Consider the following 18,062-nt stretch of genomic DNA (forward strand, 5'->3'; position numbering starts at 1 on the left):
AAGGTCCACAGCAAACACTTAAGTAAAAGGTTTTAACTTCCACTAGATGGATGAGAAGCACCTCTGTCCCACTTTCTGAGACAAAAAGGCTTTCAAATAATAATTTTCAAAAAATAATTTTCAGAAATTAATGCTCAACTATGTGAAAATTGTCTGCTGTACTTAGTCATAGTAGAAAAACAACTTCTGATTCTTCGGGTGCCTTTCTGTTTATCCAGTAGATACCATCTATTGCTAACACAATCTTTTATCTGAATATTTATTTTTTTAAAATCTGAGCTTTGAAAGCCATTTTGGGGATTTTTTTTATTTTTTTTTCCCCTATCTACTGAGTGCATCTTCATAGCATAAGCTCCTCACTATATACAAACTGAAGTTTTGAGACATAATTGATGAATGGGACAAAGTGATACTATTTGCATGGATTTTAACAGTTTTTAGGAAACAAACAACAGTGATTCTCTCCCTACTAACTCAATTTGCACAAGATATCATGCAGATGATAATTAGCAGAAGGTTTCTAGTTCTTGACCTCTTACTGAACAAGCTCAATAGAGAATATTTTTCCCCGAGGGTGGGAATAACTAGATAGAAAAAATAGATTAACCTAGCATTGTTAAGGCATCATGATACTGGATCAATCGTTAGCCTGAGCTGTACTGTAGAAATGCCTAGAGCAGGACAAAATCCAGCAATTACTAACAGCCATTGGCATCAATACCAACAATTCAGCAATGGCATTAAGTAAGAGAAGGAGACTGCAATTGCAGAAGAAGTCTTTTCTGTCATTTTAAAAGAGTATTTTTTTTTTTGCAAAGCTATTAATAATTTAAAATACTGTGTAATCCTCCATCTCCTTCTAGTCCCTCTTCCCTCACTTTAGGAAACACATTCAATATCTTTGTTGTGGGGAATTACTCGCGGTATTTAATCGCTGTGTATTGACTGTCTGATTAATATTGAAAGTACAAAGTTGAGATGAGGGGACAATGATATAGTCTATAACTGTGTCCATGTGACAGAATTAATTCCTCTTATGAAATCTCCTCTTTTTTTTTTCCTACTGAAAACCTTTTTCTTGATTTGTATTTTTTAAAGAGATGATGTGCGAAGTGATGCCTACGATAAATGAGGACACCCCGATGAGTCAACGGGGGTCCCAGAGCAGTGGCTCGGACTCGGATTCTCACTTTGAGCAGCTGATGGTAAATATGCTGGATGAAAGGGACCGTCTCCTTGATACTCTCCGGGAGACACAGGAAAGCTTGTCACTTGCACAGCAACGCCTACAGGATGTCATATATGACAGAGACTCCCTTCAGCGACAGCTTAACTCTGCACTGCCTCAGGTATGTAGCTTATAAAGATCTTTTCAGGTTCACCAGTTTTCTGGTTAATGTCACCGACTTTAACCCTAATCAGTATATATTCCTTTTGGTCAAATTCTGCTCTCATTGAGGTTGGCTGCAGAATTCCTATGGATGTAACAGTACTTAGCTTGTTCTCCATGAGACCTGTTTTCTCTTCAAAGTTATGAACAGGAGTAATGCTGTTATCTTCAAGGAGAGCAGAATGAAGGCCCAGAGCTACTGATTCTTTTGGCTGTTGCTCTAGCATTTACAACACATTAGGAGTCATTTAAACTAAAGATCTAATGGGGGAATAAAGAAAAGAGAATGAGGAACTTTTCTACAAACTCTATCTCAGATAAGAACTTCTAACTAGCATTAGAGCAAATAAAACTAGTGTACAAAGGTTAAATAAGGTATTGCACACAACCCGAAAAACAAATGTTATCTTTTATTCCCTTTAAAAATAGTTTTAGGAGTACCATTTTCTAAAATAACTTTCTGTCCTTTTTTTTAAGAACTGAAAATGCATTATTTCAGTTACTACTATGATGTTATATTTCAGCATTTTATTCCAGAATAAAATTAGCTTTCAATATATTAGAATTAAATGTAAAAATACATCTTAGTTCAGCCAGTACATCTATCCCGAGGTTGGAAATATACCACATGTCAAAAAGCATTTTTCTCAATATTAATTTCTTTGCATTGTCCATCTATCACTTGCTAGAGGATCTACTTGTAACCAGGAGAGCCCGGGCATACTTGTCTGGGGAGAGTTGTGTACCTGTTATAAAAGGGCAAGAGAGAAAGGAAGAGAGAGGAAGCTTTGTGATTAGAAGAAGGAGGTGGTGAGGATTAATCAAATCAGTAAGAAAATCATTAAAGACAGAAAAGGAAAAAGGCATTCTCTGGGGCTGGAAACAGAAACAGCTGCTTAAGAATATTGAAAATATTGGGATGGGCTTAAAAAGAGAGACTGTAATCATTTCAAGTTCTGGTTTTGCACTCCAAGCATTATTCTCAAGCAAGAAGTATGGCTGCACTTCACTTAGGTCAAACAAAAATGAGCAGCAATGATCCTGATATACAGGAAAATCAGTTTGGTTTTGGTTTTGTTTTTTTCTAATTTGTAGGCAGTAGACCTTTTCTACAGATGTCTCTTCATAGAAAAATGTTTTTAAAAAAAAAAAAAAAAAAAAAGCAAAAGCAGCAGAGATCCTTTATTCCAAGAGTTCTTGCTACAAATCTGAAGAAGAGGTTCTGTATTTGTGAATCCTCCCATTCTGTGCATTGCATAGCACACAGGCACTCATCGCTGAGCCTATAATGAGCTTTCTCATTGAGGACAAGCAGGTGTCTGATCATTGATGTTTCTGTGTTCACTCAATTTAGAAGAATACACAAGTACTGAGGACTATTTAGTTACAATCTGACATCAAATGAGTCTTGCTTTATCTGAATATGTTCCTTTTAGCTTTTGATTTCTTCAGTCATTTTCCAAACATTATTATTTACATAGTACTTTGCATCTAAAAAGTATTTATATATATATATATCGACAAAGTTACAGTCCAATACTTTTTTGGTTAGGGTACTGATTTTGTTTATCATGAAGTAGTTGATAATATTATCTATAAAAATCATTGAATATTCATAAATAGAATCTGAAAAAAAGGAACCCATACAAAAGATGGAAGTATAAACAAACAACTGAAAAATTCTGTCTGATTGGAAATAATTAATGATATTAAGTATGAAAGTTGGTGTATTAGTTTGTGCTGTTAGAGCTTCAGCTGTTAAAGCAGTAGCCACAATGCAAAATACCAGTTTAAATGGCTCTAGGTTTGTATACTGTTCTGTACTGCAACAGAGCAATGTATAGTTAGCTGTTATTTTCAAATGTGAATCAGAAAAATATAGTTGCTATGTTATATTTTTCTATAATTGAAATAATTTTTATTTCTATTATATTAGCTGTCATAATCTTATGAACTGCTATACTTAAGGAAGGAGGGAAAAATGAGCAGGCAATTACAAAACCATTAGAGTAAACATAATAACAGAAAAGTCTTTAAATCTTATTTTGGAGGAAAAACTAATAATTTGAATAGCTAACTTAAAAGTATTACAAGGGTTTACCAAGATTATCTTTACAGAGAATAACTTGACATCACTTTTTGATACGGGATTTAATAATGTGTGAGTATGGAACTATGAAATCTGTACAATCATATAAGAATTGGAGTTGGAAGGCACCTTAAAGATCATACAGTTCCAAACCTTCTGCTACAGGTAGGGGCACTTCCCACTAGATCAGGTTGCCTGTGGCCCCATCCAACCTGGCCTTGAGCACTTCCAGGGATGGGGCATTTACAGCTCTGGGAAATCTGTTCCAGTGCCCCAAAAATAAAGAATCTCCCCAGTGTGTTGACTGCACCACACAGTTTGGTGTAATTTGCAGACTTGACTGTGGGGTGCTCACTGTCTAATCAACAACAAACTAGCTATCCCTATAGTAGCTATCTTCTGAAATGGCCACACTTCAATTACTGCAGTTAAGATATAAGATGAAAAGAGTGAGAGGAAAAAAATATCACTTAGGGTAGACATTGACATGATGGAAAGAGGCTAGTAGATGTAGCTCATTGAGAATGTGTTTTGGGATCAATTTTTGTTAATTGAGCACAAGTAGGAGTATGGTAGTAGCATACTGGCTCTGTCTGGCCTTTTAGTTAACAGTAGTAAAGAGGGAAGATACATGTTATGATAGTAGGCAACCAGTGGGAAGTAAGTTTAAATAAGACAAGTATAATTTGGAAGCGTATTAGGTAAAATATTTCACACTGTAAAAGAAAAGTATTAATGCAATTGAACCGAGGGCTGGTTTGAAACTTACTGTCTTAGTATTGGCTCAGTAGTGACTGTGAGGTCATCTCAGGTTAGAATGGATTCAGGAAAAGACTGGTAGAGCAAAGAGGCAATAGATTCTGCATGAAAAGACTAATTGAAGTTTTCTTTTTTTCTGGGGAAAACTAAGTTGAGAGGGAATATGACTGATTATGTGAATTTTGTTGGAGAGACGTTAAGATGGAAAGACTAGGTAAAATGAGTGAAATGTTTTAAGCTAAAAATAATGTTGATGGAGGAACAGATTAATATAAGCTGCCATGAGTACGGATACATCACTCATCAGAAAATGATCTTGAATTATCTAGAAATGACATTCAGAATCCATCTTTCTCAGACAAAGAAAGGAAGGACCAACTCAAACTGTTTCCAAGAGGAAGCTGCTGTTGAAGACATTATGTAAAGCAGTGTCTTTGGTTAACTTTGAACATTACCGAGAATACCTCTTCCTGTTGCTTTTTTTTTTCAAACTTCACAGTTGAGAGATTATGTGAGATAAGTCAGAATTGTAAAATGAAACGTGAGTCTGAATAGACTTACTAAAACTATTAGAGTTACATGGTTGTACAATTGAGTTGAGAAGTTTTGTGCGCGTATTTGGAATCTGCTTCAGAAACGGTGTTACTCACTCTTTGCAAGGCTTTCTTTCTGTTGTCAACTGAAGACTCTAAGGGAAGTATAGATGAGTCTGCATTGCATGTTACCCTACAACAAGAATTTATTGTATTTGGATCATGACTTGAGTTCAGCAAAAAAAAAAAGTAAAATTAAAATAATGAAATACAGTATAACTCTAATGGGGAAGCATATGATCTAAATATTTAACATTATGCTATTATTTTATTGAAGTAAAAATAGTTATTTTTCTGTAGTATAAACAAATGCTATATCAAATTGAAAATATACTAAATGTAGTTAGAAACTGTAAGTTCTGTTCTGAGTGGTGGAAAGAGGAAAATGTTCAGCTACTTTCTCAAGCAAATTTCACCATAATCTTATCTAAACTAAATCCTCTGGAAAATTTCACCAGTATTAGTTGGCCTGTAACCAAACACAGAAAAAATATAACTTACGACATTGAAAGACATAACAAAACGTAAGAGTTACAGTAATAACCAGTGTTGTGCTCTGATAAAAAGTACTGTATTAGATTTGTTTCATGGCTCTTTTATTGTTTCTTTTACTTTTTGAAAATAAGTTTCATGGTATGGAAGATGCTGAGGTAATGTTTGTATGAAGATAAACAGAGGCCATCACTTTCTCAAGTCAAATGTATGCATTTTGTTCATTAATAATGCAATGGCTCAGCGATTTATTTAGAAATTAGCCTTATATTCAAAGAATCACAGAATCTCAGAGTGGTTAAGAATGGAAGGAGCCTCTGGAGGTCACCCTTTCTGACCCATCTGCTCTACATGGTCCTCAACCAGGCCCATGTCCAGCCTTCTGGTTATTCCCTAGAATGGAGACTGCACAATATCTTTGGGCAACCTATGCCAGTATTTGTTCATCCTGTCAGGAAAAAATTGTTCCTGATATTCAAATGGAACCTTCTGATTTTCAGTTTGTTTCCATTGCCTCTTCAGTATTTTGTTATCAGAGAAAGGGTTAGCACTGGAGCAGATCTATGTCTGTGCAAGATGAACAGTTCTGAGACCACTCTAGAAGACTTTATGATACTGAAATAGATCTTGATGATTGTCAAAGTCATTCTCCTTCTTTTGCCCAGCACTGGGAATTTAGCTAGATGTCATTTAACTCATTATCAAAACGTTATTATAAACTTGTAACATCTTTTGAGTTACTTTCAGTTTGAATCTGAACTTATATCAAAATTATATTGTTAATGATTCTGAGAAAGTTAATTCTAAACTAAATTTTTTAATGCAGTGGCTTGGTTTCATGCCAAATGTTTGTATAATTTTAATTGAATACAAAATTATTTTAAAGTTCTTTGATTTAAAATAAAATATTGAATCTAACATTTTAAACTTTAATATAAATATCAAATTTTCTGAAAGTTTTGTGCTTATTTTGTAAGATATGCAATTTTATTTATAATAGTGGTAAAGCAAATACACTTCCAAGTCCGATAAATTTTAGACAAATACTGTTACAAGGCTGAAAGGCCTGTGATCATCACAACTATAAAACAAATTTCATGGGTTAAGTATTTTTCCAATTAATGGAAAAATGAAATGCATGGCCCACATTCATTGACTAGTGTTAAAATATTTATGGAAATGAATTGATTTTCTTCAATCATTGAATAAGAAATCCTTTTTTTGAGAAGATACAAAGATGATGTAAATTTTATGCAGTGCTGAATGTGTTTTGATGTTTTCAAGTGGAAAAATACATTGGAGCACGGTTTCTGTTGATTTAAGGAATGCATAGTTCTAATTGAACAATTTATTTAAGTATATTCCCTTAATGTGTGTTTTGTTGTTCTTTACTGGACAATTTCTGGATTAATATGCAGAGGATCTACATTCTAATTTCATGGAGAATTTATTTTAAGTATTTTCTTTAGTAAAGAATATATTTAGTATTTTCTTTACATGGCTATAAAATTTGCATGTTCTAATGATCAGAATTTGCACCTAAACTATGTCTTTCTTTAATCATACATTTCGTCGCAAGTAATAAAGCTGTCTAAAAGTTAAGCTTTCAAATGTTAAATATATAGAATACACAAAAACAAGGAGAAATTGGCCCATCAGAAGGAGCAGTTCAGTTTGTATGTTCATTAATGACTAGTTTGGCTGGCTAACTTTTAGATAAATGTATGTGATGTGTATTCTGTGCATGGATATGAAAGAAGTTGATTTAAAATGGACATCTTAAAACTACAGTGGTCTAAATAGATCTAAGATACGGGAAAGACTGCTGGAAGTGAAATGGTGTAAAACCCCTGCAAATCAGGGCTTGCTATTCAGGCCTGCCAAAAGTGTGTTACTGAAACACGTATTAATCTATTTCTGAGATAGCATCCACTTCTGAGAAATTGTACAATGACAGCAAACTCTGTTAATGGCAACTAGCTAACAAATGTTTACCTTTTATGTGGTAAAATAAATGGAAAGCCAATGGGATGAAGTTCAACAAGACCAAATTCTGCACTTGGCCGCAACAACCCCAGGCAATGCTGCAGCCTTGGGGCAGAATAGATGGAAGACTGTGAGAGGAAATGGACCTGGGGATATTGATTGATGCTCAGCTGAACATGAGCCAGCAGAGTGCCCAGAAGGCCAGGAAGGCCAATGGCATCCTGGCTTGCATCAGGAACGGTGTTGCCAGCAGAAGCAGGGCAGTGATTGTCCCCCTGTACTCAGCTCTGGTGAGGCCGCACCTCAAATACTGTACTCAGTTTTGGGCCCCTCACTGCAAGAAAGACATTGAGGCCCTGGAGCAGGTTCAAAGAAGGGCCACAAAGCTGGTGAGGGGTCTGGACCACAGACCTTGTGAGGAGCGGCTGAAGGAGCTGGGATTGTTCAGTCTGGAGAAGAGGAGGCTCAGGGGAGACCTTGTTGCTTTCTATAATTGCCTGAAGGGAGGTTGTAGTGAGCCGTGGGTCAGCCTCTTCTCTCGTGTAAGTGGTGGTAGAACTAGAGGGAATGGCTTCAAGCTGTGCCAGGGGAGATTCAGGCTGGACGTTAGGAAATACTGCTTTTCTGAAAGAGTAGTCAGGCACTGGAATGGGCTGCCCAGGGAGGTGATGGAGTCACTGACCCCAGAGGTGTTCAAGGAACGTTTGGACATTGTGTCGAGGGACATGGTTTAGTGAGAACTAGTGGCGACAGATGGGTGGTTGCACTGGGTGATGCTGTGGGTCTTTTCCAACCTTGGTGATTCTGTGATTCTATGATTAAAATACTTAATGGAAATCTTTAACTTATGAAGGACCGTCTAATATAAAATGTACAGAAGAACAGTTTACTTGCATATTTCTATAGGACTTTCTTTAAAATTTTATTTAAAATATTTTTACCAAGAATCCCTACAACACACAGGGAAACATACAATTTTAAAGAATTAAAGTGTTTTGTTTTTTTAAAATCTTGATAAGCAAAATGGAGAGGACTCTAGTTTTTTACTCTACTTATTATTTATTTTGTTTCCAACAGTTTAGTGCGTACTCTGATCCCACTGAATCTCTTTGGTGGAGATGTGAACACCTGGTTCTAATTAAACATCAACTGCTCAAGATGTTGCTATAAGTAACTGAAATACCTTTTTTTTTTTTTTTTTTTTTTTTTTTTTTTTTTTTTTTTTAATTTTCTCCTAAATAACATCTTTAGCACAGTTTGAAAATCTGTTCTTTCTGGACATAGCTTTCTTTGGAGTGTGGATCTGCAGTGCTAAAAAAAAGCGCTGCAGTCATTTGATCTCTTGTAGCACCTATCAGATTTTGGCTAAACTCTAATTGTTAGTTACACTAAATCAGTCATAAAATCAGCAATAGAAATATACTGGTAGTCACTAAGGTTTTATTTCATCTAACAAGATATCACTAATTTGGAAATGCTTACTGGAGTCAAGATGGAAGGGAAAATCCAAAGAGGGAAATGTAATGACCTTGTTTTATTGAACCAGTTTATATAATTTGATCAATATTAAGCTTTAATAGCATTGTGATTAGAGAAGTTTGTTGATAGCCTTGCAGTTTCTTCCAATACTGATGAACAATGAATGTTTCACTGTTGGGGATGGGAAGGATGTAGGAAGTCAGTGGGGACTTATTCTGAGTCTCCTTTTTTTCTGTTCCTTTTCTGTTCAAATGTGTGTGCATATATAGTAACATAGATATAAAATTACACACCAGAAAAAATAGGCAAATTGTTAAACAATTGAAAATAGTTTTTATCCATTTAAGACTACACACTTGCTGAGCAATTTCAGGTGTTACTGCTCGGGTAGAAATAATAGATTGACCTATAACATTCTTCTTAAAATAGCTTGGTTTCTTGTGATGAGGATGGAATAATGGCCTTTCTCCCAATTTCATCTATTTCTGGCTTTGTCAAAGAACATGTAATACTGCCAATGGCATCCTGCATGTTTGAATGAATAATCAGTTCTTTTGTTTTTTAAAGCAATAAAAGCTTAGGGGAGATTTAAGTGTTACTTTCCTCCATTACCTATAGAACATGTACCAGTATCTGTTCTTTTCCCACATAGAAGCAAATAAAACTTGTTTGCATGGCATTAAATACCATTTTTTTTTATGGTTGATGACCCCTAAATAATACTATCTGCCAGAACACAGTTTGGCTCTAGCACTGGGATAATTAGGACAGTGCTTTAGTTGGCTCCCCTTTAGTCTGTCTTTTTTTAAAACCTGTTAGCATACCTCTAAAATAGCACAATCAAACAGACATCTATACATACAAATAATTACTTGAATTCATTTCAAGTATGTGTATTTCTTTGCACTTGTTCTGTGTAGCCAGTACTATATTGCAAGTGTGTAAACAGGAGATTTATGTAAAAGCTGTGGACTTTGTAATAGAAATTTGGATGACTGAAGAAGACTGATGTGACAGTCCAGCAGACGAACATGTTTTTATTCAAGAAAGAAAACAGAAACACAAATATTTAGAGGAGGAGGAGCATGTGATGAATGTGTGAAGCTAACAGTAAAACTGTGTATTTCCGTTTCACTCTAAATCTGCTTCATAAACATTGTTATCAATTATTTTAGCTTAAAATAATCGCATCAACTTCTACACTAACTACTGATGCCACATTATCTCAATGCTTAAAAGACACATGACTAAATGTGGGAAAACAATAAAATTATATTGGTCAACAGAATAGATAATATAATAGATATATAAACATATCCAATTTATAAATGGGGCTGTTGCCATGAAAACTATAGGCACTGTAGTTTTCATAACAGCTATAGTAATGGTGAAGAAAAACTAGAAAAAATAATTTAATAAAGCTTAACTCCAATGGGATGCTTTTTGCTTGTGACCTTGAAAGTGGATGGCACAGAGTGAGAAATCATCCAAGAAGAGCACTTCAAAACAGAAACTCAAGACAAAAGTGTAACTTTGTGAGAACACACATTCCTTCAATAATAATTTCTCTATTAAAAACAAAGAAAACACAGATATCTAAGAATCAGCTTTTAGAAGTGCCTTATTCAGGCTGTCATTCCGTATTAACAAATATTTGCTTAAAAATATCGGAGGAAGTCAGAGACTTTTTTTTTTTTTTTCTCAAACTATACTTAATTTAGTTCTCACTGAACTCAGTGAAATTTTTCTACTGTCTCTGAAGAAAATAAATTTTCTTGTTGAATATGCATCTTTCATGTGGTTCCCAAGTGTCTGAATTTTCATGGATAGAAGATATGTGCCACTAAACAGAATAATCTTTGTTTACTTTATATAACATTTTTCCAGTCTACTCAAGAATCTGCTCTAAAATCATTATTTGCTGAGTATACCTTATCCTTTAAGTTCTTTTTTTTTTTTTTCTTCCTAGTTGTAATCAGATTATGTTCTCTGGGCTTTGCTTTTTGTATTTGTCGTTTGTATTTTTTTAATTATTGATGGCTTATTGCATTTTTTAGCAATACTGCATGAGCTGTAAGAATAATACTGTGACAGGCAATTTGTTATGACAGCTAATCTTCTATCAAAACAGATACTTTATATTAAATAAATATTGGGGACTTACAATGAGTTCCTCCACTGGAGGTTGATTTATTTGAAATTATAAAGTAACCAAAATTGCAGATCTCTCTTTTTCTCATATGAGGGTGTTTGCTTGTTTGTTTGTTTGTTTGTTGAGATTCTAAGCAGAAACAAACACTGAAAAGGAATTTGAATGATGATACGTGTGTAGTTCTTTATGCTAGGAGCTAAAACTGAATTGGTGAAAACAATAATAAACTGTGAAACAACTGAGATTTACAATTGCTAATGACTAATGATAAAGGGAAGAAGTAATAATGAAAAGGTAATGAACAAATAGATATGTGATACTTCATAATAAAAAGGAGAGAGTGAAAGGCAGTCTACACAGGATATAAAGCCCTGTTGTTTATGGAAGTCAGTATAGAAGTTTCTCCACTTATTTGTTTCAAAAGTAATGATTTAGTATTTCTAACTACTAGATAGAGCTAGTCTTTAAAAAACAAGTTGTCCAAGTGATGGTCTATGTATCTATTCTCTTCATTTCTGCATTAGATGTTGGGTACTGAAGTTCCATCCCTTATCAAATAATTACATTACATGGTTAAACAAGATACACAAAACCTTCTCTACTGTTTTATAAACAGAAATTCATCCCCTTCCTAGAACAGCCTCCCTGACTATTATTCTTATGGAGCTTACTCTTCTGTCTGAATAGCATCCTACTTCTGTATTTTCATGGGTTATCCAGAAGGTAGGATATCTTCATGAAAATGCAGTACTCTTTGGAATGACTGCATTTACTGCTGGAATCTGGACAACACACTGCTTTAGGGAAGGAGGAATGAATATAATGGAACTTCCAGAAGACATATTATTTGGGCAGGGCTATTTGCAATCATCTATTTTTACCTTTCCTAGTTGATGTGATTATTTGGAATGTACCCACATCAAAAGTGTTCCTTGATAGTCTTACTATCAAAACAAAGCTCATGAGAGCATTCGACTCTGCAAAGCAAAATTAGAATGTTTATATTTTTTGCTGTTGTAATGGCAAACACTGTTTAGGCACTGGATACTCCAAGACAAATTCAGAAAGTGAATTTTCTCATATCCCCAGAGAAGACTATTCTTTCTTTAGAACAGATGGATAAAATTGCCATGTATAGAAGTATAATTTAAAGATGGAAATTGTTGTCGGTGTATTATACTTTGCTTAATATCAAATTCTGTATTAACAATGGAAGGCCCAAAACTCTATGAAATGGTAAACAAATTTGTATTTTCTGAAGGTGAAAGATGAATTCTGTTTCATATAAATGGAGCACAAGCACATTGTTATACATCTTTGGTCAAAAAAACCTAGTGGACAGTACTTTTCAAGTAACAGACACTATATAGCTATAGTTGTCCAGTTTAATTCATTTGTCACTAGCAGTAAAACCTTGGCACAAGAAGCATTCCAACAATAACAACATATTTTAAGATAGAGCATTTCTTATTTTTCAATAATTTGTAGACATTCAGATCTGATCTGATATCTAATATTTGAGTTGTGATGTGTATCTGATAGCAACTAACTCATATTTCATTAGCCAATACATATTTAAAATTTTAATATTGTATACATGAAGAAAAAAATAATTGACTTGTTTCACTTCTTCCTCACCCTGTTTTACAGAATATTTAGTTAAATTCTGTAGGTCATTTTCCTTTCCATCTAGTTCTACTTAGGTTCTTGGTTGTAATCTAAATTTAACGATCTCCCATATTAAAAGAAAAAAAAAAAAGTCTATTTATTTTTTGTAACTCCAGTGATCCATCTTCAATGTAAGCTCTTACTACTTTTGGCCACATCTGCATCACAGTTATTAGCTTACAGTGAACAGTGTATCTGAAGTATAGTTTATAGATTCCCTTCAGAGACATTTGGATAATATGGGAGGATTTGAGGAGGCATTTAGTGAATTGTTAAAAAAAAATGCTTTTCAAAAGAAACACAGTTGTTTTTTTTTCCCCACAAAGTCAAACATATCTGTATAGTTATAAATGCTCAGATTAAGTCTTTAAAGATAGTACTGTGCATGGGCAGATGTTAGTTTTATTTCCATGCAAATAGAAACTTCTGCATACTTTATAAGGATCAGTGAAGATTATTTGGGAAGCTACATCTAAGTCTGAAAGTTGATCATCTGACTTCCAAAACAAATGGTTACATAAGATCTCAAATAACCTGAATTAGACTTACTAATGCATACATTTGCCACTAAAAAAATAGGACTACCTACTTCTAATTTCACTATTTCAACTGGTGAAATAGATTATTTATAACCTAGTCATGCTTGAAATGGAAACATATATTAATAGGTACTTACTGTTTTAATACATCCTTGATAATTTAATTTTTGACTTTCATATTACAGAACTATGACAGGTAGGACTGTAAGATCAGTAACAATTTAAGGTAACAATAAAATCAATGTTTCAATCTATTTTAGAAGATACAGAAAAGGATTTCTTTGTTGCTAGTCGTTATTTGTCTTGTCAAACACTGCAGTAAGAGAAGTGAGAAGAATTACTTTTGTTGAGGACAGAATAAAATAAAAAAGAAATCTGTTCTGTCTTAGCACAGTAGCAGATATGTATGAAATATCTAAAATGCTACTTTTCCTGTGATCTTTGTTTACCAGACTGATTTTTTTAAATCTAATTTGTAATTGAAATGGTAGTAAGACACAAGACAGGGTTTCTTTTACTAATAGTTTAAGGAAGAAAGAATCACAAATGTTTTTAGACGAGTTTAAAGAAGCCATCTAGATGAGAATAAAATTCATATCTGCACTATTTACTTAAAGAAACTGAAAAACACTTTATTTTATGTCATATGCAACTGAACTGATGTAAAGCAGGAGTTTTCTAGGCTGATACATTAAGAAATGGTTTATCTTTACAATCCTTTTATTTTTCTAGAGATGGGAGAATGACCCCAGACATAACGTGTAGACGAGTATTCTCAAGTGTATAATCCCACAGTGCCCATTTCTGGAGCTGGAAAATTTCCCATTTTCTAGCTGCTCCCAGAGAAATGTAGCATTGTGGTTTAATGTGAGCATAAACTGCTGGAAGTTAGGCTTCTGTCTTTCCGTGCTGCAGCTGCGTAACTTTCAAGCTTGTAAACGTTCTTCTGGTCTAGAGTAAGCGTTACTTTTTCAGCTGAGGAAAAATCCTGTGTTGTTTCTAGAAGAACCAAGACCAGAGTTCTCTTTCACTCAGTGTCCTTTCTCCAGCAATAGTCATCAGCACAACCCTCATGAAAAGTACTACAAGAGAGCCAGCGCCATACTCTGAGATGTGTGGAACTCTTTCCCAGACTTCTATCAGTTGCAGCGGAGGGCAGGTTTTCAACTCCAGTTTCAGAATATATGCTGCTCCTAAAATAGAAGTAATGTGCTTGTATTCCAAAACTATTCCAGTCACTTTTGAGTAAAATCATTCAAGTGTGGACTTTCATGCTTTATTTCTTCTTAATTTATCACTTGCCCATTTCATCCTACAGCCGGTGCTCTCATTCCTATTTTGAATAAGATGAATATAACAGAATAATACGAATTACATATATTGGTGACTAGACATTACAAAGTTTTCATACACTGCTTTTTCTTTTGCTTCAGCATACAAATTATGCCTTGAGGATGAGAAAAATTCTCAGATGTACATTCCATGGTTTAAATCTAACAGAACTGTATTTCACCATTCCTTTTTTAGTTCTTGTTATTACTTATGATGATCTCGATGATACTAACTTTTTAACCCTTATTTTTCGTGACCTCTACCCACTAGCTGCTATGTTCACTTGCAAGAAACCTTAATGGTTTATAAAATCAGCCTTGATAGCACTTTTTCAACAACAACAACAAAAAAAAGCACTTAGATATTTGAAAACATACCAGTGAATACCATGAATATGACTCTGTGCATCCAAGCATTTCAAGAAATCAAAGATTTTATACAGAATAACTACAAGCTACTGATCCAGATGAACATAAAAATCTGAGGACAGATGTGTCCAAGCCCAGCAGCAAGTTAAATTTAGTGGACTTGTCAATGGAAGTGCTTTCTCCAAGTGAGAAGAACAAACAATGAGGTATAGATGCTATTGAATGCAAAGTGCCAGTTGGGATCTCTGAATGACTGAACTTTTGGAAAGTGCAAAAGCATGTTATACAGTGTCCTTGTAAAATTGTTCTGTTGTCATTTTTGCATAGAACATATCCTTCAATAAGTAAGAACGTAGCCTTCCTACCTCCTCTGTTTCTGTGAGTCAGTAGTGACTCATGTTTATTGTACATTGTCTTCCAGAAGTCATTTATTTTATGAGTATATAGTGTACTATGTAAGAGGAACTGTGACACGAGTCAAAGTCACAGTAGATATTATAAGAACATTCACACAGAAGGTTGTGTATTAACAGATTTGTAAATGGCTTGTGACATATCTAATTTGAAAAGAATTGTCCATATCCCACAGATTAGTAATAGGTTTGATTTTCTGATCCAATACACTGTAACGTAAGGTAGTAATTCACAGTATATAATTTTATCATGTCTTATTGCTAGTATCCTTCTGTAGTATTCTTTTAATTTATAATAGTGTAAATCAATATTATCTATTTAGCCTGTTATTGGAGAATGACGTTCCTAAACCAACCCCAACATTTTTTCCCAAAGATGTTCTACACCTTGTTGGTTTTGATACCGATTCTCATGCTCATTTTTAATCACTTGAGAGAGTGGATTTACATGGAACATGGATAAAATACAGATGATTGCACAAACCTAGCCCAGGATAAGGTTCCACTGCTGGAGCTGATCTCACAGCATTAACACACGTGATCAATTAACTTGGAATCTTTAAGAATTTTTATAATTCATTTGGTACTGCATACAGTTTTCTGCTGAATTCAGTCCAAAACAACATTTTCCAAAATGAATCTAATTGCATAATAATTCATGCATTAAAATACTTATTTTCTAAGGCATTATTTTGAAAATCATTATAATTTGGATTTTTCATGCAAGAGAAACTATTCTAAATATTTTCAATCTTTTTGTCTACAGTTTTAGAATAATATTTTAGAACCATTTAATATCATTTTATCTTTGAAAAATTAGTTTGCAGGGGGAAAAACAATTCTGTATTAAGTGCAGAAGTAAGTTACATTTAACAAAGAATGAAAATATTTTTTTGACAATCAGAAGACCTGTTCGTCAGAGAATGTCATGTCTGGGGTATTATTTATGATAAGAAAAAGAAAATCTTAACAATAAAGAAATTGAAGAATTACTTTTACAGGCATAGAAAAAATTTTGAACACTGTGTTTATACTTTATTCAGAAATACTCCCCTGCTTTGAATTTACCAGTTAGAAAGTGATTTTCTTTAGCTGGAATGAAACATTGCAGCTGAGAAGGAAATAAGGTTTTAGTTCTGGGTTTTGTTATCAAAGAAACTGCACACAAAAAAATAACCACCAACCAACCTATAGTTTAAAGGTATAAACACAGTATTGGAAGCGACATTTTATAAACAATTTATTGCTAAAGTTCAATTTTAAAGCTGTGAAGTCACCATGAATATGTTCTGTTATTTACAATTTTCTATTTCCCTGAATTCTTGCTAATTAAGTGAATAAGATGATGTTAGGAAGAGTAGTAACCAGGACCCTGGATATGCCATAGATGTGGCTATTTTTCTTTTTTAATGAGACATACAATAGTTTAGCATTTTTTTGAAGATATAAAAACTTCTATCTGTACATTTCTGTGTTGATAATGCACTGGATGGTGGTTATTTTGCTTTCAGCTACAATTCTCTTGTTCCCTATTTTTCTAAAAATTACTTCCTGATCAAGCATGTTACTGCCAACTTTACTTAATGTTATTAAGGGGTAGAGTGGATTCCCTCCATTCATAGTTTGAGAAGAAAAAAAAAAAGATGAAATACTATGGTGTGGTTTGATCTTTGTCATTTCCGAATATGTTTGGAAATCAGGAGGGCTTTTTTCAATATAAGTAGTCACAAGTAAGGAAAATTTAGCTTTGTAATTTTAAAACAAATGTTTCCACCCCATTTCTTTGTTTTGTTTTGTTTAGTTTTTAATTGAACTCAGGCTATAAGGTCATATAAATTTAAATAGGTAGATATTTTATACAATCAGTTTTCTCTGCCATCTAAACCCTCTGCCTCCAAAAATAATTAATGCACTGCATTTGATTTTAGTGTCTTACTTTCAGAGTAAAATTCTATTGGAAAGACTTTTCCACAACTAGTGTGATAGGTACAAATGTTTTGGCTTAGAAATCTAGTTAACATTCTGTATTGGAATGCAGAGGCATATGGCCTTTCCACAGCAACATGGAAGCACTTCGTATAATGCTCTGGACAGAGATCTTTTGAAGTTTGTTGTCTTGCATTCTATAAACCTGCAATTCAGTGAACTGAAGTGATATCTCGTAGTTCCTTCCACATTTTGGGCATAGCAGAAACTATCTGCCTTATTTTTCATTTAGAAACCAAATGATGTACTTAGTGTTGCCAAGCACATGGAGAGAAAGAAGAACAGAGTTAAAAGATTTGTAACTTTAGCAAAGTAGTCAGAAGACACTGGAAACAACACATAAGATATTCTCTTCTTTAAATTCTTGCCTTCTGGCATTTTTGCAGAGCTTAGTTTCTAACTAATTGAAGCAGGTTGCCAATTTACATCTCAAAATGTAATGTGAAGTTTAATTTAATGTCGTATTTTTTTGAGCATGCTGTACTAGGGTAAAATGCGAGATATTGTGGAAAAGAAAATATGAGATTTCTGTAGAGCAGTTTTACTTACATTTTTAAAGTTTACAATCTGTTTCTTGATAAGAACGCCCCAGAAACAACCACGTTCTTCATTTGCCTAGCTGTCTTCTATAAAAATTGACTCTTTCCTGCCTTGAACAAACAGATCTCACTTCCATGAAAAAATCAGTTTCATGAAAAAAATATATATGTATTTTAAGAATGTCAATCTGCATTTCTGCAATAGGGCTGAGGAGCAGTTGCAGCAAGGAGGTAGGAGGCAGCTCACTGCAGTTCACTCCTTAACTTCTTTGTGCAG

The 18,062-nt window shown here is 34.0% G+C and overlaps 1 protein-coding gene across 2 annotated transcripts in view; it reads left to right on the forward strand.

Moving 5' to 3' along the window:
- Positions 1-1,100: 1,100 nt before the first annotated feature.
- Positions 1,101-18,062, forward strand: part of PPFIA2 (PTPRF interacting protein alpha 2) — a gene marked incomplete at both ends in the record, with an annotated part of 269,483 nt that continues 252,521 nt past the window's right edge. For both annotated transcript variants that reach the window (XM_079537790.1, XM_079537791.1), the window contains one exon: positions 1,101-1,349. In XM_079537790.1, the coding sequence (XP_079393916.1) occupies positions 1,101-1,349 (249 nt within the window). The remainder of the gene's footprint in view (positions 1,350-18,062) is intronic.

This window comes from Tetrao urogallus (assembly GCF_951394365.1).
Source record: "Tetrao urogallus genome assembly, chromosome: 1".
NCBI classification, from domain to species: domain Eukaryota; kingdom Metazoa; phylum Chordata; class Aves; order Galliformes; family Phasianidae; genus Tetrao; species Tetrao urogallus.